We start from the raw sequence: 21261 nt of genomic DNA on the forward strand, positions 1-21261 counted from the left end.
TTACTTTCCACCCAGATCCCAGCAGTCATCTTTTCTTCTGGAGAGTGATGATTGACCACGTTCCTCCAGGTGTGAGGTTCCCCCTCTTTGTTTCTAGTAAGAAACTGACACAGGGTTACCAGTGGATGAACATCCCAGAGCCTCACTTTTGGACCCCACTTGGAGCTATGCCGCTTTACAGTGCTTCGAGATTAGTGTAAGATCTGTTGTAGGGGGTTGTCTTTCTTTTCAAATGAGGTGCTCAATGTCTGTGTTGGGGTTAAGGGATATGTTTTGCATTCTTTTTTATTTAGAAGTTACACTAGTGTCTAGTCCACATGAATCAATCACTAGATATTTATGGCCTACAAAAGTAAATGTCTAAATGTATGCAGAAGTGATAAGCAAGAAGTAGAACCTGCCTGCTTAGCTGGTAATTTCAAGACAAATTAAAAAATAGCAACAACATCTGTTTGCCTTGCAAGTGGCTGGCCCAGGTTTGATCCCCGGCATCCCATATGGTCCCTTGAGGCTACCAGAAGCAATTTCTGAGTGCAGAGCCAGGAGTAACTCCTGAGCACCGCTGGGTATGGTCCAAAAATAAAAATACAATGAACAACAATAACAAAAACCAAAAAACCTTCTAGCCTTTATTACTCATAGGATAGTACCCAGATAGAATGTCTGATGTACAGTGAAAATCTAGAGGAAGGAAGATGGGAGACCTTCTGGAAGAGGTGGTATATGGTCTCAAGCATAAAGAGTTAGCCAAGTAGAGAAGGCAAAGAAGAGGGGAAATGTGTTATGTTTGCAGGATTGCAAGCAGGTTAGACGTCAGCCATACTGGCAAGAGTTGCCATGTGTTTAGAAAGAATTGGATCATGGGTAATTGTTAGTTAAGAGATTACACTAGAAAATATAGTGATTACCGACAGGTATTATCATCCATTCAGCTGGACAGAACTCTCAGGTAGGGGGTGCACAATGATATTGCTCACACATGCACCTGCTAGTATTCATATTGGGCCAACAGGCCATAAACTCAAGGAGACTAGAAGAAAAGAGGTGCGACTTTTTGCTTCATATTTTTAAAGGAATCTCAACAGCCTAAAGAGATCAAAAAAAGCAAAGGAGACAGTTTGTGTCCGAATGATGCTCCCAGTGCCATTCAGCTTGACCTCATGAGAGTTCTGTACAAACTTGGCTCTTCATCACATTAGAATATTAAGAAAATGAACAATTGACCTTTAACTATTACGTGAGCCTATATGACACCTTCTCTATTCATGTTCCGGGTAAAACCAAATCTGGAGCCAAGAGAGTGGCCAATGAACTGGATTTCTTTGGGCCCTGGTGACTAGGTTCGGAGCCCAACTTGGCTTTGCTCACCCATTTCACATCATCCATCTCTGGGCTGACTTGATTTCTGGCCTTGTGTTCTCTCATTAATTGTCTGGGCCATCATTTGCTCAAACATGCAGCTAACATGCATTTTCTCGGAGTCTCTATAGGGAAAATTTACAGCAGAGGCAATCCAGCAAGTATTGAAATTCCAGTCAGGGTGGTGTGGGCATCACATAGGCATGTGAGAGCCATGACAGCACCACAGCCATGATTGAGCTAGAGAAGTAGAAGTACAGGCAGACAGACACACACAGATAGTCAGACAAAGGGAGGCAGGGGTGGAGAGAAAAGGAGGGTTAAACCTTAATAGATGTGTTGGACTTTTCAGGAGAAGGGATAGGGAGGCCTTTGTAGGAAGAAGTATTTGTGATTTCTGATAAAAAAAGATTATTTTTTTTTGGTTTTAGGGCCACATCTGGTGATGCTCAGGAGTTACTCCTGGCTATGTGCTCAGAACTTGCTCCTAGCTTGGGAGACCACATGGGACTCTAGGGGATCAAATCGTGGTCCATCCTAGGTTAATACATGCAAGGCAGACACCCTACCATTTGCACCATTGCTTCAGCCCCTAAAAAGATTATTTTAAAAAGGGTGCTATATTGAGTGGGAATGAGGAGAGCTAAATAGATACTGGATAAATGCATAGACATGTGGTGGATGTTTAGATAGAGGATGGATGGATGAATGGATGGATGGATGGATAGATGGATGGATGGATGGATGGATGAACAGACAGATGGACAAATGGATGGGTGGGTGGGTGAGTGGATAGATGGATGGGTGGATGGATGGGTGGCTGGATGGGTGGATGGTGATTAAGTGGGTGAATGGATGAATAGTTGGGTGGGTGGATGGATAGGTGGAAGAAAGGATGAGTGGATGGGTGCGTGGAGGGATGGTAGATAATAGCTGGGTAATGAATGACTAGATGACAGACACAAAGGTCTTGGTGGTTGCAAGGTCATGTGTCTGTGTATTCTGTCTGAGGGGAAATAGTTAATATGTATTAGCTCTAAGTGTGGGTTGAGAGATGGAAGAACTAGCAAAGGAATAAAAAGGTCTCTTCAACCAACTTTTTCTGTGATGTCTATGGTGATGCCATTTTTAAAAACTCAGTGTCAGAGCATATCCCTTTAGGAGTATTTTCTTGCTTCCACTGATGGGTTATTAGCTGTGACACTCCACTTTAAAGACTGTTGGTACATGTTCAGACACTGGTTTGGGGGGCTGGGGGTGTTCACCAATCTTTTCCTTGTCTTGATGCAGGAATGTGCCCATTTCCTGGCACTCACAAGTTGCTGCACTGGAACATTCTTGTCTCCCAATGTCCAAGCATTCTCAGCCATTAGATGACTGCAGGGTTAGTTGAGGAGGAGCTTAGAGACACCCTAAAAAGTAAGGGAGCACGATAACATGTGATCTAATATAATTCGAGGTGGGTTGGCAAAGCCGGCTTCAAGGCAGGAAGAGCAAGCAGCATTGGATGGGTAGGTGCCTGCAGGTTAGGGAAGCTGATTCCCACTGCAATACCCCAAAACAAAGCCAACACCCATGAGGCTGATTTCAGTCTAGCAGTGGAGGCGAATTTTCTTCAGTTCTTCCATAGAGGCCATTATTTTACAAAGCATTAGGCACCCCGGGATGTAAGAACCACAATTGTGCAGCAAGTTAGAGAGAAGATTTCTATAGTCAAGAGAGTAAAAAAAAAAAGGTGAAGCGGAAGCCTGTGCTATCTGTTTCTTCCTCTATTAGACGTGACCAAGGAGCAATGAGGCCAAAGCAGGTACCATGCTTGGCCCTGCCTTAGGCTGCTATAATAGTTTAGTAACCCAACCTGCATCCAGCATCTCTCCCTTTGGGATGATTTTCTAAAATGCCTCTTGTACTTTTCTTTCCACTCCATGTGGCCCTGTCCTGGTCCCCTGGAGACAAAATGTCTACTGGCCTTATGGGGGTACAGTTGTGGATGCAGGGTTGGTGCTGAGACAGTGCTGGGCTTCCTTGCCAGCAATATCCCAGCAGAAGAGAAAAAAACTGCCTAGAATGGGGCTTCTTAAAAGGAGGCAGAGTGGCATTCCAGGTAGGACATGGAGCAATGGAGAGGGTCAGTCTGAGGACCCTGTGGGGTTCATTTCTCAGACATAATTTTGAGACCAGTGAGGTATGAAGATAGGTAGGTAGCCATGCCAACCTTCCCTGTCCTTTGTCCTGAGGAAGCAAATGTGGCCTTGCTGGGGATAATAGGATCATCTTGGCTGTTAGACAGGGACCTTTTAGAATCATCGCTCAGTTCACATATTCCCTGGAGGTCCTTTTCTCCACACATTGTGTTTCTTTTGCTCTACACCTACCACAGAAGTGATCAACTGGATCTCTCTATCATGAGCATGTCTTACTTCCTCCCTCAGCTACTGATGGTTCAAATTCTCTTATTGTTAGGCCTGCACAATAGCACAGCAGGAGGGGGCATTTGTCTTGCATGAGGCCAACCAGGGTTTGATCCCCAGCTCCCAATAAGCATGCCAGGACTGCAGAGCCAGGAGGAACCCCTGAGCACTGCAGGGTGTGGCCCCAAAGCAAAACCAAATTCTCTTCTCCATTGCAAGATTTCTGGATTTAAAGTGGGCTGTTCCCAGAGTTGCTGATGGATGATATTCATTACTATAGCGAGTCATTCCCACACCACTGGTTCACTTGGGGCCTGTGCCCACCTTGTGCGTGGCAGCATGTGCTGGGCCACATGCAAATAAGTTTTTTTTACACCAGCCTGTGACTCACCAATCCCTTGGAAATGAGCTCCTGGACAGCCCTTGGCCATTCTGTAAGCTGATACGTGAGAGGCACAATTTCCACATCACCCCATTTTATAGTCAGCATAACTCTGTCCCATAAAGCGACAGCAGGTGCCCTGCTCGCTGACATTTGGCCTTGGAAATATGGAGGAATCTGCGGCTGAAATGAAGCAAGCTTAGGCCAAGCCATGGGTTCTCCAACCTCCTCCATTTTACTGCAGCAAGTTGGCTGTGTGTTAACTGTTTCGGCCTCAAGCAGGCAAACTTTAGCCCCAGGAGGTAATAAAGCAAACTCAAAATCTCACCTCAGCTAAGGCTTGCTGTACAGAGCTGCTGATTACATCCAGAATGGAGGAAGGAGGTGTGTAGCAAGTGAGTGCCCCCCCCCCCCAGCACCTGAGCAAGAATGGAATAAATTGGAGATTGATTTCTGCTGTTCCATTCATTTGCAGACATTTGCAAACAATTCAACAGAAGTGCCTCTCGCTCCAGAAACTGCTGGGTCCTGCCGGAAGCAGAGTTTGATCACTAACTACCTCCCAGGCGAGAGCTGGGGTGAAGGCACAGGTCTTGCTATGGTGTAGGCCTCATTGGCAAGAGGCCTTCCAGCAGTGGTCCTGAGAAGGCCAAAAGTCTACTTAGAGCAAGGTCCCCAACTCTCATGGATGAAAGACGTGAATTTGCATGTGGCTTCCATTTTGGAAAAATGGAAAAGAGTTGTTGGATGAAGTCAGTGAGAAGGTCTCATTTCTGGGGCCTCCTTTCTCAGTCAGTGCCACCATGATCTGGGATTTTGTCTCCGACCTAGTATCAGTCACACAGAAACTCTGGGCTTTAGATTATAGAGTCAAATTTCTCAGCATGGACTTAATCAAAGCACAAAACACAGCAGTTGGTGGAGAGGTTGAGGTGACTCAGTTAAACATAAACACATGTCCACAGAAACTAAGGAGGACCATTAGAAACACAGTTGTGGGCATATACACTTGGGGTTTCCTCCACTTGTGGACAAAAAGTTGAGTTGGGGGAATACATGCCCTCTAATGAGTTAATACTGTGTTCAGAGTCCATCTCTGCTCCCTCCCAAATGCTCTTCTTTCTCCTCCCAGAACTCAGAGTCTCCAGCCCCCTATTTTAGGCATATCAAACTTATATTGCCCTATTTGCTCAGCTCCTGAGATGCCATGATGGTGATAAAATGGCCCGATCACTGCAGGGTTGACCAGTTGGCAAGATGGGGGTGGGACACAAGAGGTAGAAAATGGTACCCAGGAGCCTGGCAGCTTCAAGACCCATAAGGACAAGCAAACTCTCACCTACTCAGTGGCTTAAAAACACAAAAAAAGCCCTTTATTAGAAACAATGAAAAGTTTGTTATTGACGACACTATGATTTCTTATTACTTCAAATTCATTTACACATATATTGTTGCAAGAAGCTGGAGACCGTGTTCACTCTATTATAAAGTGGAAACACCAATCCCTTACATTTGCATAGGATCTTAAATCTTTTCAAAGTACTCTCATCCAAGCCTCCAGATTTTTAGGTTGTAAATGAGATTCATACATTGCACATATTTTGCATAATTTCAATTCTTTTGCCATCCCCTAATAAACTCACAAAATCCTCATTGACATTATTCATCAGTGTGTTGGGAATATAATCCACTTTGTTTATCATTCCACCCCCCCTCTGGTTCCATTTTCCACTCTACTATTTGTTTGGGTGGACTGACTTGGGTTAATACTATTTCATTTGACTGGTTGGTTGGTTGATTGGATGGTTGTTGGTTGAATTTCGCTGTTAATGTTAGCATTGTTAGTATTCTTTTAGCCTCTCCTAATTCTCTTTCTTCTCTTTTACATATTTATAGATGCTCTATTTTCTATAGTCTAAATTCAATTTTTGGTCTCCCTAAACATCAAATAGTTTATTACTTAGATTAGGTCCATTGATATCTTAAATATTATTCTTCTCTGAATTACATAATTGATTCCAAAAAGAAGACACCCAATATGATACCCTATATTCCCTACACCTTTTATCCAATATATTCTCTCTGCCATCTTAAATAAATCAAGTGATTTACACATCCTCTCTGAGCTTGCTATTCCTCCTTAGTTAAAGTGGATTAAGCTTTATTTTGGAGGTTTATTTTCAACATTAGAGTTGGAAAATACAGAGTGAAGGGCTCTTTTCACTGAAAGTGATGACTCTCAGTAGATAATTTTTGGCCCATTGCTTTCAGTTTGTCTCTACCCTCCCATAAGCTGAAGCTAGTCTGACGAAGGGTCCACACATCCTTAACTGGTCTGCTTCCTCTTACACTTTCCCTATGCAATTTTCCTTTAGAAGAAAGCCCCTCTCTAATTATATGTACATGCATGTATGAGTGTGTGCATGGAGCCAGTGATGGGGATTTGCTACGATCTGCTATGATCCAGTTTGGATTGGAACCTGTTGTCCAAAGTTGCAGGTTCTTTCTGAGATGATGATGTGTGAATTGACTGTTCTCAGCAGGGGCCTTCACAGTTGGCTTCATGTTGGGATTATCTCCCACTGGCAGTTCTCATTTCTGATCAGTCCAAAGAGAGAGGCTCAGTTTAGTGCTGACAACTCTTTGACTCCCCACTAGTCCTCTCTTTCCACCCTTTTTCAAACAGTACCCCTTGAGCTCCAGCTGAAGAACAGTAGCTGCTCTACAGAACATTCTGATTTTTTACATCTCTATTTTCAATAAGGCAATACTGGCACCTTCAAATGATGACAGAAAATTTCCTTTTCTGCAAACCCTTACTTCATCTAAAAGACACGTTTCCAGTAGAGCACCAAAACTGACAAAGTTGCTGTGGAATCTGGAATATTGGAATCTGGAGTCTGGTGTTGTGTGTATGTTTTGGGTGTGAGTGTGTTTGCATGTGTGTATAGAAGCTGCTTTCCCACTGAGAGCCTTTTGATATGAATCCAGAATCCTGGAAAGCAGGGACTCACTGTTACCAATGTCTGACTGTTTTCAGCACTTGGCAAGAGTCCTTCATCCCTTTCTTTCTTTCTGATGACCTTGACAGCTGGCCACTAATAGTCACTTGCATGTTCCAGAAGGGCTGTGGGTTCTAACCAGGTGAGTCATCCTTACCTTGGAGATTAGGTGCAGGAATACAGTAGTACTGAAGAAGACATAAATCAAGACTGACGTTGCGAATAGGATGCTGCTCGGGACAGGATTAAATAGCTTAATGACAGTCATTGTGACTCACAATGTCAGCTTGCCTGGGTGTCTAACATTGTACTTGCTAACTCTAATGAGCTTTGATAGAATAAAATTAGCAGTGTCCAAACAGCTGTGTGCTTTCACAACAATGCTGCCATAGCTCTGAGTTGTTGGAGAGCATCTTTTCCATGGGGGATGTTATCCCATTGATTTCTGTTTCCTTCTCTTTCAGGATATATTTAAATTCACCAGAACATCGCCTGTCCCAAGACAAAAGAGGTCCATTGTGGTATCTCCCATTTTAATTCCAGAGAACCAGAGACAACCTTTCCCAAGAGATGTTGGCAAGGTAAGTCAAACAGAAGACAAATGACAAGAGCGTGTTTTTGTTCCAAGATAATCCTCTAGGAGACAAGCTGACTCTGTCTGTCTTGATGGCCTGCTGGGATTGGCCTCAATTCCTCAAAGTCAGTGGCAAATGGTTTTGGGGCCAATAATGATAACAAAATGAATCTTTTAAAAAAATAAAAAATAGAACAACAAGATTAGCACAGTAATTTGAAATCCACGCAGTAGGAAATGAGGCAAGTGTCCTATCAGGAGGGTGACCTTGGCAGAGGTGGAAGAACTTGCTGCTTTTCTAGAGAGTGGTAGGCGGAGGCTCTTTATGACAAGTCTCTATGATAGCAGTGAGATTGTGGCATCCTTCCAGTGATCCTACTTTGCACATGAGCAGTCAGGGTTCCACTGAATTACTTCTCTAAGAACTAAGCCAAATCCGGGCCTTACTCTGGCCTGATGCAGAAAGTGTGGTTGCATGAATCAGAATAACTGCTGTCTTTGGATGAGAAGCCCAGTGTAAGGGGAAGAACTACAGAACTGGCCTGGCCAGCATGTTCTCTCCTGGCTATTTTGAAAGGAGAGTCAACATGTGTTCCAGTACTCAGTGATCCTAGAGCTTGTGCTGTGGTATTTGATGAAATAAATGGCTTCAGAGCTTGTTGGGTTGCAGTGTTGATGGAGAGAAAAAGGGAGTATCACCTCTTCCCTGCCAGGGACTATGGCACAAGAAAAGAAACAGGGTAGTATGGGAGAGTTAGGGCTGGCTGGGCAGAGGTGGGCATGAGCTGATTGAGTGGTAGGCCTCAAAGAGGAGCCTGGGAGCTAGAGGAATCAGGACTCCTTTGGCTGAACCCCTGTTTGGAGCTTTTAAGTGGAGGCCCAGTAATGGGGAAGGGCATGGTATGCTTGAGTGACATGCTCATGGGATTGCCAAAAGGTGGGCACATAGAACAATGTTAGGACTGAGGTCAGAGACACTGACCTGGTCTGTGGGCAGAAGTTACATGTGCATGTAGCCATAAGTCTGTGTCCAGGTAGGAGTTGAGCATAGCCCGGATTTTTTTAGAGTAGTCTCTGTACCAGTACTGGTGGCAGTCACCCCAATGTTTATGACTTGAAACTACCAAGTCCCCCACAATATCTTTTTCTGAGCCAAATCTACCAGGAGTTGAGGATGTGATGCTAAGGGCTGCTCTATGCATGTGGATGATGAAGGGCTTTGAGCTCTGGGTCAGCTTATGTTTCTATGATGGCTTCAAGAAGGGGTCTCTGAAGACAAGGATGCCACTTGACAAAGTACTGAAGTCCCCAGCCTTGCACAGTTGTTTTATCTCATGATTCCCAACAATTCTATGGGCTGCCAGGGGAAACAACCTCTCACCTAGACCAGCTATGGTCTGGGTGGAGCAGAAAAACTGTGCCTTGTTGATTAGCAGAAATATCTGTTCTCTGCTCCACTTTTAACCGCTGAATCAGACACTCTTGGGATAAGGTCAGTGATCTGTTTGTCCATGTCTCCTGTGGTTCAGTGAAACTCCCTTGGTTCAGTGAAACTCTCAACAATGTTTACAGAGAGGGGACAGGTCAAAAATATGATCTTCATTCTTTCCTACTCATTAGCATTGATAAGGCTCCATCAAGGATGATCCTCCCTTTCCACTTTCTGGAAAATTGGTGTCCTGGCCTGATGAGGCTCAACACCACCTTCCCCCTCCAGATTTGGACAGTAAGTTATGGGATCCCCCTCCAGCTCCCTTCACTCTCTCAGTTTTACTCACATCCCCCTTGGAAGCTGCAGAGGAGCTTTCCCACATATCTTTACTGCAGGTATGGAATAAATAGGTCTGCAGCAGTGCTCAATCAATGCTTCTGCCATGTTCCTTTCTTGTGATAGCCACCACACCCAGTGTGAGGCCATGATCTGTCTTAGTCCCTTCCATACAGCAGCAATGAGCCCCAGCCATGATTCTCTACTTCACAATGGCCTTTCTAAGTGTGTTAATCAATGTACATTGTATATGTAAAAGATGAAAAAGTTCCAGAAAGTTCTTGAAATATTACTTTGCAGTGCTTTGCACACACTGTGTTTTGGGGGGGTTTTGTCCTCCTTTTGATAGCCCCGAAGAAATGTTTATTTCTCTTTATGCCTGGTTGGGTTTCTTGTCATTCATCTCCTCCTCCTCCTCCTCCTCTTCCTTCTTCTTCTTCTTCTTCTTCTTCTTCTTCTTCTTCTTCTTCGTCTTCTTCTTCTTCTTCTTCTTCTTCTCCTCCTCCTCCTCTTCCTCCTCCTCCTCTTCCTCCTCCTCCTCTTTTTCCTCCTCTTCCTCCTCCTCTTCCTCCATCTCCTCTTCTTCCTCCTTCTCCTCCTCCTCCTCCTCTCTCTCATCTATCTTCTAGCTTATCCTTTACTCTACTAGGGGTTGACAAGCAATGCTCTGCAAGTCTATTAGAGGCCATATAGAAGTATCTTTAGGGAATGCTGAGGAAATAGAGAAAGGAGGCTAAAGGGAGGGCTCTGGCCTCCAAATTTACCATCCAAAACAATAGCTCCACATACCAGATGTTCTAATTTTGAAAATGCAACATGGCACTGTGTGCATTTCATGCTGAAGAGAGATGTCACATGAAGAAGAGACTCTGGGTATGAAAGTTGAGGTTATTTATTGGACTTTGGTTCACTCGAGAGGCTTACTCCAAAGCCAAAATGCAAATGCGGGAGATTTATTTAGGTGAAAGGGATGCTGGAAGAGATGAGGAAGTGAGACACAGAAAAGGAAGTGCCAAGAGAGAAGCCTGTTTATCAAGGGAAAGGCCCCTTGTGCTCTGGTTAAACCCAGGTCAATGCTGGGAGAGGGTGCTAAGGGTTGTTCCGTTGAGGGAAATGGACTGGGACATGTACCTGTCAATTTCCACCAGCCCATGGTTGAGGGATATCCCTAGATTTCTGCAACACAACTCCAATTTATTTCATTCAATCTAGCTTGTGTCCACAAACACGTATTTCAATACCTGCTACTTCCTGCTTTGGACTAGGGGTTGGAGATATTGAATGACAGAGGAAAGATCAGGGTTCTTTATCCTACAATACTCAAGTGGGGGAACGCATCATAAATGCATGATTGTTCTAATTGGGTCACCTGCCTATGACTTTCTTTTGTGCTCAATGTTGTCACTACAGCCCATGGTGAGCAATGTGCCCACAAGAGTGGTGCATCTCCGAGGGGTGGACTGAAATGTCTGAGGTCACCTAGTTGGGCCATGGCAGAGATGAGCATCTGCCAGTGCTCTGTGGTTTTCAAGCCTCTGCTCTTGACCAATGTGCTCAGTGATAGTGTTACTGAGTACATTTCCTTCCTTTTAATAAAGCAGTCTTACTGACAGGCTCTTTAAAACAGACAGAAAGTTGTTTCATTCTGTGCAATGCATCAAAAGATGAAATGAATCAGTGGGTAGATATATAATAGGACAATAAAATTAGCATCAAGGACAGAGACCTGGGGCCAGCTCCAGGCTACCTTTTTGGCTTGTCTTAATTTCAATTTTCCTATTTTTAAGCACTTTTTTTTTAAAAATCACAATCTTAATGCCTTTAAAGAAAGAGGAGCCAGGTACTGTAGAATGAAGAACTCACCAGCCAGAGCCAATTGGCTACCTGGGGTTGGGCCAAGGCACCATTGATGCGTCTATTCACAGGAATACACAGGGGGGCTTGCTCTCAGGATCAGACAAGATTCTGACTGATGCCTAATTTATCTATCTGTCAAATAATTAATTAGCTAGTAAGTAGCTAAATTGCTAGAATTTAAGAGGCTGCTTTTCCATCATGACAGAATTCAGCTCTCCCCTGATGTTCTTTTTCTCTACTGTGAGCTTAGCCAGCAGGTTGGGTATCGGGGGGGGGGGGGGGCAAATCAGACATTGGAGACATTATACTTCCAGAACATTCCTTCTTACTGTAGATTAGCTCACCTTCCAAAGTTCAGTTCTTTCCTGTGGAATATTTGCCTCAATATTGCTCAACATATCAGGAAATGGGTGGAATACCACTTACTCAAACCTGTAATTTCCCTCTTATATTTGTTTGTTTGGTTTGATTTAGGACTGGAAAAGTCATTGTTTTGAAAACAACTTGTGATTTGGGGCCATTGTGATAGTAATGTAGATCCAATATCTAGCATCTTATATGGTCCCTGTGCCTGCCAGGAGAAATACCTGAGCGCAGAGCTACAAGTAGTCTCTGAGGACCACAGGGTTTGCCACCCCCAAAACAATAAATATGCAATATAAGTTAGAGAGAAATCTTTGCTATTTATGTTATCATAGTGTTAACATTTGTGGTCTAGATATACACAGTTATTTTACCTGATCCCCAATTGTGTATATGGACCACAGTGTCTTTACACATCCATCTGTCCTTGTCTTCATGTCATGGATATCACAAACAGAAAATGAGCATCTGATTTTTCTGAAAAGTGGGGTTTTTTTGTGGGTCCCAGGGGCCAATGCCAGGTGGAAGTACTGGTTCCTGTAAGAGCTCTGGTCTTATTTTGAGAAATATCCCTACTGTTTTTTCATCAGCAGTGAATGGTGAAAACAACCCTACCAATACTGGTGGCTGCTAATAATTTTTGGGGGGTGGCGGGAGTTCAGGAAGAGTGCTTACTGATGCTTTGAGTTGCATATGCCAGAAAGTAGGTGAAGATGAATACCTTTTCCTACGCTTACTGCCTCGTGTCTGTTTTATGGACGCATCTGCAGAATTTTCCCATTTTTGAGCCTAGACAGGATGGAGGATCCTGGGTATATGCCCAAGGGAGGCATGAGTACCCCGCCCAAACACGCACTTTTCCTTTCCATTCCTTCAGAGGTTGACAATTTCAAAATTTCAGTCATAAACAATTTCTCTTTTACCAACTTTTGCTGATAAATATTTGATAGCATCTTTAGAGAATTTGGAGTTTTGGTTCCTGATTGATTGAGAACAGGGCACGTTAAATCTATAGAGGCAGCAAGGAGGTCTTGGGGAGATGTGTTTTATTCTGTTTTATATTGAGTTTGAAAGACAAGTCGTTTATGAAATGCTTATTAGAGATTCTCCTTTCATCACAAACCCTTTTCATCAAGAGCAATGAAGTATATTTTACTGAAAATCCTTTTTTTATATTCCCTATAAATTGGTAGAATGAGCCCTGAAAAGGACATCCTGAAGCCAGGATGGAAAAATTATGTAATGGGGCCAGGGGTTCTTCATAAAGGGAATCCACATAGATCATTAAACCAAATTGTGAAGACCACTGAGCCAGAACTCTACTTTGCTTGTGTCATGACTATGAGTCATACATGAGCATAATGTATGGCTGTTCCTAAATATTCCTAAGAGATCGAGGCATCTGATTTATTAGAGGTTTTCCACACCCCTTGTCTCTCTCCCTCCCAAACATGCGCAGCTATGCAGATAGATCTATGCAGAGTCTAAAAGTCTTGGGGTGTATTTGTTTTACTTCATTTAATCTTAATTTGTGTCATTCAGAATAGTCTTGGGTACACATTAGATAGCAAGATCGACCTCCTGCCACAATAAACCATCACCCAGCTCCCAAGGGCAGGGACACCCATTCGGTCCCACATCTCGTCTTCAGCAAGAAACCACACCTAACACTCCTGCTGACTCATGCTCTGTGGCCCTCCTTCTCACCCCCCCAAAAATGTGGGCTGTTACTTGATACCAGATTCAGCTCCAGAAAGACCCCCAGTGCAAGATCTCTACCCAAGCCTTTTCAGTCACAAATCATTTCTCAAACTCAACAAGACCAGGGTGTGTGATGAAAATGTGCCCTGGATCCCACCCCCCACAAGAATATCTCAAAAGATAATGGGGAAGCCTATATTTTCTTTATAAGTTGAAGACCTCGGACTGTGAAAAATTGTGAGTGCTTCCTGTGTGTGTCTGTCTCCTGTCCTGCTACGTGAACCTCTTGGGAGTGGGCCAAAAAGAGGCTCCAGAAGAGCACTTTGCTCTGCTTCGCTACGCAGCTGTGAGCTCTTTCTAAGGAAAGAACACCATCGCAACAAGAAGAAAAAAATCACACTAAGAACAATACAAAACAAAAACCCCTTCCTTACACCTGTATTCATTGCTGCACTATTTACCTTAGCAAGACTCTGGAAACAGCCAATATACCCTTCAACAGATGAATGGCTAAAGAAACTGTGGTACATATACACAATGGAATATTATGCAGCCATCAGGAGAGATGAAGTCATGAAATTTTCCTATACATGGATGTACCTGAAATCTATTATTCTGAGTCAAATAAGTCAGAGACAGAGAGAGAAAGACACAGAATGGTCTCATTCATCTATGGGTTTTAAGAAAAATGAAAGACATTCTTGCAATAATAACTTTCAGACACAAAAGAGAAAATAGCTGGAAGTTACAGCTCACCTCATGAAGCTCACCACAAAGAGTGATGAGTTTAGTTAGAGAAATAACTACATTTTGAACTATCCTAATAAAGAGAATGTACAAGGGAAATAGAAAGCCTGTCTAGAGTACAGGTGGGGGTTGGGATGGGAGGATGGAGATTTGGGACATTGGTGATGGGAATGTTGCACTGGTGATAGGTGGTGTTCTTTACATTACTGAAATCCAAACACAATTATGTATGTAATAAAGTTGTTTAAATAAAAAAAAAAATAAGTCGAAGACCTCTATAATATTACCTCTTAACCTTTTTATCGCCAAATTTAAGGTAGTTTCCTGCATTCACTTTGTTCCCTTAATTATTTATTTAAACTCATTTTTATTTATTTTTTCCTTTATATATGTGAGTATATATATTCTTGTTTTGTTTTTGTTTTCTTCTTTTTCTTACCTTCACCTGTTTTGGTTCTGCATGGTACAAAAACCTACAAGAAAAAGTCTTGCCTGGGATAAAAGGTCAGGTTAAAACCAGGCACAGGGATAATAAATTCTGACACTTTCACACCCAAATGCATCAACATTATGATATAGAACCATTTCTTTTTGCAAAGGTATACTAAAGGGGAAATTTTACATATAGAAACAAGCTTTTATCTACTAGGATTAAGAACTCATAATTTTACAACACAGGAGCACCTCCCAACTTGAACATATGTCTTGTGGTCCTAACTTAGACTCCATGTGATTAAAACGGATGTTCCAACCTCAAGCCCTATATCTCAGACATAGATCTGACAAAGTTCTCTGCAACAGCTCCAGGAACCAAACTCCCTCTGGGACATTCTTAATACTGCTCAGACACCAATATGTGCCAGTTTTGTTATGACATCTGGACAATGAGGATATGTCAACAACTAGGTCTAAGAGCAGGTTGTCTTACCTCACTACCTAACAAGATGAAATTAGACGATACATCATCCTTTAATCTGTGCAAAAGCCAAGATCGCTAACTACAGAAGACTGACTTGACAACCATGACTGGGCAGAACTTATCCTGGGACCAATAAAAAAGATCCTAGTCTAGGCTCTGGCCTACAACCTGTACAACAATCAAGATCTATAATCCCAGAGATCTGGATGAGACAACTGCAACTGAGCAGAACTTCTGGAAACATAATCAAAGACTCTATCCTAGGCTCCATACTAGGATCGGTGCAAAAACCAAGGCTGATTAAAATTACAGTGTTGGAACAGAACTTCTAGAAATGTAAAGGAAGACTTTACTCTAGTCTTCATCCTATGACCTGTGCAAATACCAAGATATCTAGTTAAAGAGGCCTGATTTTATGATCCACAACTAAGTGGAAAGTTTCCAGACAGCACAAAAGTACCTAGGGAAGAGAAAAAGAGCATGTATGGAGCCTATAGTTATTCCCATGACAGTGTGCTTCAAGGACAAAGAAACCCTTTATCCCTTAGGCCAAGGGAATTCCCTTTCTAATCTCCTCAATATTTACTGTGCCTATGCAAAAAAAAGCACAAAATAATTTTTTGTTATTGTTGATTTTCTTTTTTGTGTGTGTGTTTTGTTTTGTTTTGTTTTTATTTTGGGACCGTGGTATTGTTTGGTTGTTCTTTTTATTTGCTGTGGTGCTTTTTGGGTTCTTTTGTTTGATTTTTTTTTTTGGTATGTTTTTTATGTTTTTCTTCCTTTTTCCTTTTCTTGTCTTAAATTGATTTTGATAGCCTTTAACAGTGGTCCTCAAACTATGGCCCGCGGGCCATAGTTTGAATTTGTATCTGTTTTGTTTCTTCATTGCAAAATAAAATATATGCAGTGTGCATAAGAATTCGTTCATAAGTTTTGTTTTTACTATAGTCAGACCCTTTAATGGTCTGAGGGACAGTGAACTGGCCCCTTGTTTAAAAAGTTTGAGGACCCCTGCGAAGGGCTCCTCCCATTTCTTTCTTATTTGATTTTTACCCCTTTTTTTCTCTTTCTTTTTTCTTCCCTCCAAACAGAACCACATAACTTGAACCATCTTGTTCTGCCTCACAAATTGAAGGGGAAATAATGGAGAGTACCAAGACCTAACAGGTGTATGAACATTGAGTAGAAATAAAAAATGATTATACTTAAACACCAAATCCAAAGCCAACAACAACAGATAGAAACCCAATCTACAACAAGCTAGACACACTTATACTAGCAATCTGGGGGTCAAAGGAGGGGATATGGGAAGCATGCTGGGAACAGGGGTGGAGAGAGGACAACACTGGTGGTGGGAATGCCCCCTGATTTAATGTCACTATGTACGTAAAATATTACTGTGAAAGATTTGTAATCTACTTTGGTCAAAATAAAAATTATTTAATTAAAAAAAAGTATAGCCTTGGGTACAAGATTGCCTCCTCAGAAGTGGGTCCTTGGAGCTTTTCAGGTGGAACCCTTTTGTTTGTACCTATGTTCCTTCCCAGCCTGCTGCTCCCCCAGCCTCCATATCTAATTCTTCTCAGAATTGGCATCTGCTTCATTTCCCCCTTTTCAAATAGCCAGCAGTTTTATTCAATAATTAAAACTTACTGTTGGCAGGTGTACAGAAAATCAAATAGAATATAGTGGAGTTAAGGTGTCTAAAATCCCATACTTGAAAATATTCTTGTTGAGATGAATAGTCAAGTGCATTTCTATATCCAGCAACCAAACTTTGACTAGACTTTTTCACAGCCATGACTTTGAACTTTGCACTCTTCCTGCTATTCCATAGACTCTAAAGAACAATGGGACACCTATATTTTTGCAGTAAGTTCTAAATCTAGATGTCAAGCATGGCATCCATTGGCCATAAGTGAACACTGAAAAGTGGCTAATGCAATTTCAATGAATCTTGCTTGATCCAATTATTAGAAGTTTACAGCCAGAAATTTTCACCTAAATATAAATGAATATTTTTGTGTATATGTGGAAAACAGTGTCCACAGTGACGCATAAGGTTTCACAGGGGATTTCTATAATATAATACCTACACTTTTTTTAAAAGAAGGAAAATGTACCATTAATGATCGAGTTATTGATTTTGTGTTAGAAGGAAAATATTTTGGACATCCTGTGTTTATTAGGATTGACTTTTTTTGTTGTTGTTTTATTTACATGACTACCAGAAAAGGTTAAATTGTTTATATACCTTCCATTATATTTCTACTGGAAACAGTAGAACAGGGCTAAACATGTCTTTTTAATACAATTTCTTCCATGAAATTTGATTTTGAACTCCTTTACATACCGTACTGGTTTCTCCTCTTTGATCACACATTTTGAGTGGCAATAGTTTCTTTTTGATTTGCCTTATCTTCTAATTAACTGTAATTCATCAGTGGTAGTGATCCAGTGCATGTCTATCAGAGGAAAGAGACTCAAACATTTGTGGATTTGAATGCTCGCCAGGTCTCTGGCTGGTTGAATACAATATTCCTTGGTTAGTGATTAATTAAAGTGAGCATAGTCTGGTTTGTTGTTAGAATGGAATTAACAAACCATTGTCTGATCAAGCCTGGATATTGCTAGCAAATTTTCATTTTCCACAATGGCAGTGAGTCTACCAGATAAATTGCTTAGCAGCCAACTACTCTGTCAGGTCATGTAAAGTGTCCCTAGTAGACGGGGATTAATTCAATGTTGATAGTTTTTTTTGCATGTATATTTATGTGTTTGTGCACGCACGCATACACACATACACGTGCCGAATGAAAAGAAGGAAAAGAGAGAGCTTGCATGTCTCTATTTCTGGATGTGCTCCTACAGTCAAGGGTATTTTAAATCCACTTGAAGAATTCAAACTTGTATCTTTATTCACAGCTGAACAGAGTTAATTCTAACTTATTTTAACGCAGTCTAATAAAAGCTTATATTCATCATTAGCAAGCGTGCCCTCTTTCTGCAAAGTTTAATTAATGGTAAAACATAATTGAGTTGTTTTGGTCCTTTGCCAAAGCCAGATATATGCAAAAGTGCCCTTCATGATATACACCCAGCAAATAAAGGCATCTGAGCCCATGGAGGAAGTAGTAATTTTAGCCCTGAGCTTAGAGCCTTTTCACTTTCCCATCTGAAAGGCTCCAAGGGCTTTATTATAATGTATGTTTGGCCTCAGGCGGAATTTATGTGTAATTGTTCCTGGACATTACATGATCTAGCATCTCTGCTTGAATTAGCCCCTGGACTGAAGAGAATTAAAGGAATGTTTCTACTCACCTCGAAGCCTTAACCTCTAATGAGCAAGGGGAAGTTAAGTCAGCCCTTGAGACTCTCTTGAGTTCTCTCATCAAGATCCTGGAAAGGTCTGTGTCCAGTCTGTAGCAAGGGCACTCACTGGAACTGAGAGAGATTGTGTGGCTGGGCCCAGATGCTCAGTTACGTGAGCTACAAACTACAGTCTCAGATGCAGAGGTCGTGGTCGTAGCCATCTATGTATGCAGGAATGTTGGGTATCTGGGTGTCTTTGCAGCTGGCATAAGACTCATCTCTCTGAGTCACCATTTGATGTTCACACCCAGTCTAAGGACAAGAGTTGTTGCATCTGCACTGGCTCTGGGATGCCAGAACAGAAAACCATACAGAACTGTCTGCCTGGGTGTCCACAGAGTCATGGTAACAATCAGCCCCTTCCATGTCCTTCTGCCATGCACCAAAGCTCTGTCTGGTGGATATATAAAAAAAAAAGCCAAGTTCTGGTGCAGGTCACGGGGCTAAAAAGTGTCATGCATGAATCCCTTCCATTAACAGTATTATAAACCCCAGTGCCTAAATATTAAATATTTAAAAAGAGAGAGAGGAAGAAATATAAGTAAAATAGGAGTCAGAATAGTACAATGGATAAGGCACATGGCTGGGTTCAATCCCCAGCATCCCATATGGTTCCTTGAGTACAGAGCCAGGCGTCAGCCCTAACTGCCACCAGGTTGAGACCCTATTCCCCAAATTATAAGAAATAAAGTAAGAAAGAAAAGATGAAATTTGCAGGCACATCTTGCTTTCCACCTCTCTTCCAACCTCTCTCCAGGTCCTACACAAAGGCTAGCATAACCCTTCACGTGGGTTTGAGATCTTTGCCAGTTCAGAAAAGCACAGCAGCTGAACTCAGCGCTGGCCTTCTGTGCACCATTTCTAAACAGCCTCCTTACTCATCACTCCTCTAAAGGCTGGTATCTGGCTGTGCCTTTGCAGACACAATCCACAGACTCTGCAGTTGCTCAACTTTCCGTGCATTTGTGCCTTTTTCAAACAACTTGTAATTCCTCCTAAGTGATACTTGTCTCTTCCATTTGCATCTGAAAGCCACTCCTAATAGACGCTAGAATAAATTGGGCATTTGCTTTTTCTCCCTAACTTTTCCTCAGTGAAAGCATTTGAAAGGTTCATTGTCAAAACTTGAAGGACAAACATTTTACTTGCAAGGAACAAGAGGATATCTCCTCACTTCTCTTCTCTTGACCTTGCCATGGTAGACAGGATAGAGAGGGTCTACCTGGTCAGGCACAGCCAAGTCTAGAAAGTGCAGAGTCCCCAGATTCAACCCCAAGAGCTTTGTTCTAGGATCTGAACCCCTAAGAGACTCTCTCCTTGGCAGAGTCCCTGAACCTGCTTCATGTCCATAAATGTCGGTCTTCAGCATTCCTTGAAGAATTACATAGGGGCTATGCAATGTTTACATCATTGACCAGCAGTTTTTGTGTAGGGTCAGTCCCAGGAGTGACTAGAGGAAGACAGTCCCCTGGTTAATCACAATGCATTATTTTCTAGAATGCTCAGAACATTATTCTGGAAAGGTTAATATATTTATTATTGGCAGTGCAGTTTGTCATATGTAAATCATGTCACCACAGCTGTCCCTATTGATAAGTATTTAGTAGCCACCTCTAGGTCCTGGGAACATGTACAGAGACCATGTTCATTTCGAAATGGGAGTGAGCTTCGGCTTCCAGGAAGCCTCAACCCACACCTAAGGTTTGAGTCAAGTGTGAGCCAGAAAGATAGGACAGTGAAAAAGGCTATGCTTTGTACATGGCCAACCTGAATTTCAACTTGGACACCTCATATGGTCTCCTAAACATGGCGAGGTAAAATCCCTGGGCATAGACACAAGAATAAGCCCTGAGCATTACCGGGTATATTTCAAAATCAAAACAGGAGGAGTTAAAAGTGAGCAGGACCTGGCACCAATCAGATCAGAGAAAGTTCATTTTCTCCTCCCTAGGGCTTCACCCCAGCTCTGCCCCCAAGAACCCTCAGTTCATTTTCAAGTCACCTCTGCTTCCGCCTGACCCTGCCAGCCTTCCATCTGCACAAGCATGCATGTTCTTATGTCTTGGTCTGAAATAATTTTGTGCTCATTTCCCTGGGTCTACAGGGACAATGCAGTTTAGCCTTGTGGGAGATAAAGCAGTGAGGCAGGTTGCATGAGCCTCCCACTGTTGTGGGGATAAAAAAGAACACTCTGGAAACTTTAACTTTCCCACTCTGACTCCGCCATGTGTTCTCTGGCTTTATCCTCATTACAGTCAGCAGAATATTACTACATATCCTTCATGCAAAAAATTCTTGAGTCACAGGACCTTGTAAAATCTGACTGAAAATACCTGATGGTTTGGTTTCTTCCCTCATATTTGCCTTTTGGGAATTCAATACCACACCATTCTCCCCAGGAATAGGCAGTTCCTTCCATAGTAAACATAGACATGACAAGACTGTCTGATGAGCAGTTATTGACCAGGCAACTCACACACTCAGTGACACTTGCTGTTCCCAATGCTTCATTGCCTGAAATATTCCCTCTTTCCCTAATGGAGGGGAGCCTTCCATCAAACTCTGGCTACCTTGAAGTCATATATATCTTTATTAACAAGTCAGTCTTCTTTTCCTCATAATTCCAGATCACAAAATCTCAGAGCTAAGAGGAATCCTGAACATGGTCTTGGTACAGAGTCTAAGATGAGAAATGACTTATTCTGGGTCAAAGGCAAGCATTTCTTCATGTTCTCTCATTCTGCAGTCCTTTCATTTACAGTTCCTCTGCTGAGCCTTCTTTGTCCTGGAGATAGTTGCTCATGAA

The 21261-nt window shown here is 42.3% G+C and overlaps 1 protein-coding gene across 1 annotated transcript in view; it reads left to right on the top strand.

Moving 5' to 3' along the window:
- The window catches only part of CDH13 (cadherin 13), a 733255-nt gene that overhangs the window by 406326 nt on the left and 305668 nt on the right, over positions 1 to 21261 (top strand). The window contains exon 4 of the mRNA XM_049787442.1: positions 7616 to 7735. Within this exon, the coding sequence (XP_049643399.1) occupies positions 7616 to 7735 (120 nt within the window). The remainder of the gene's footprint in view (positions 1 to 7615; positions 7736 to 21261) is intronic.

Source organism: Suncus etruscus, chromosome 14, assembly GCF_024139225.1.
Source record: "Suncus etruscus isolate mSunEtr1 chromosome 14, mSunEtr1.pri.cur, whole genome shotgun sequence".
NCBI lineage: Eukaryota > Metazoa > Chordata > Mammalia > Eulipotyphla > Soricidae > Suncus > Suncus etruscus.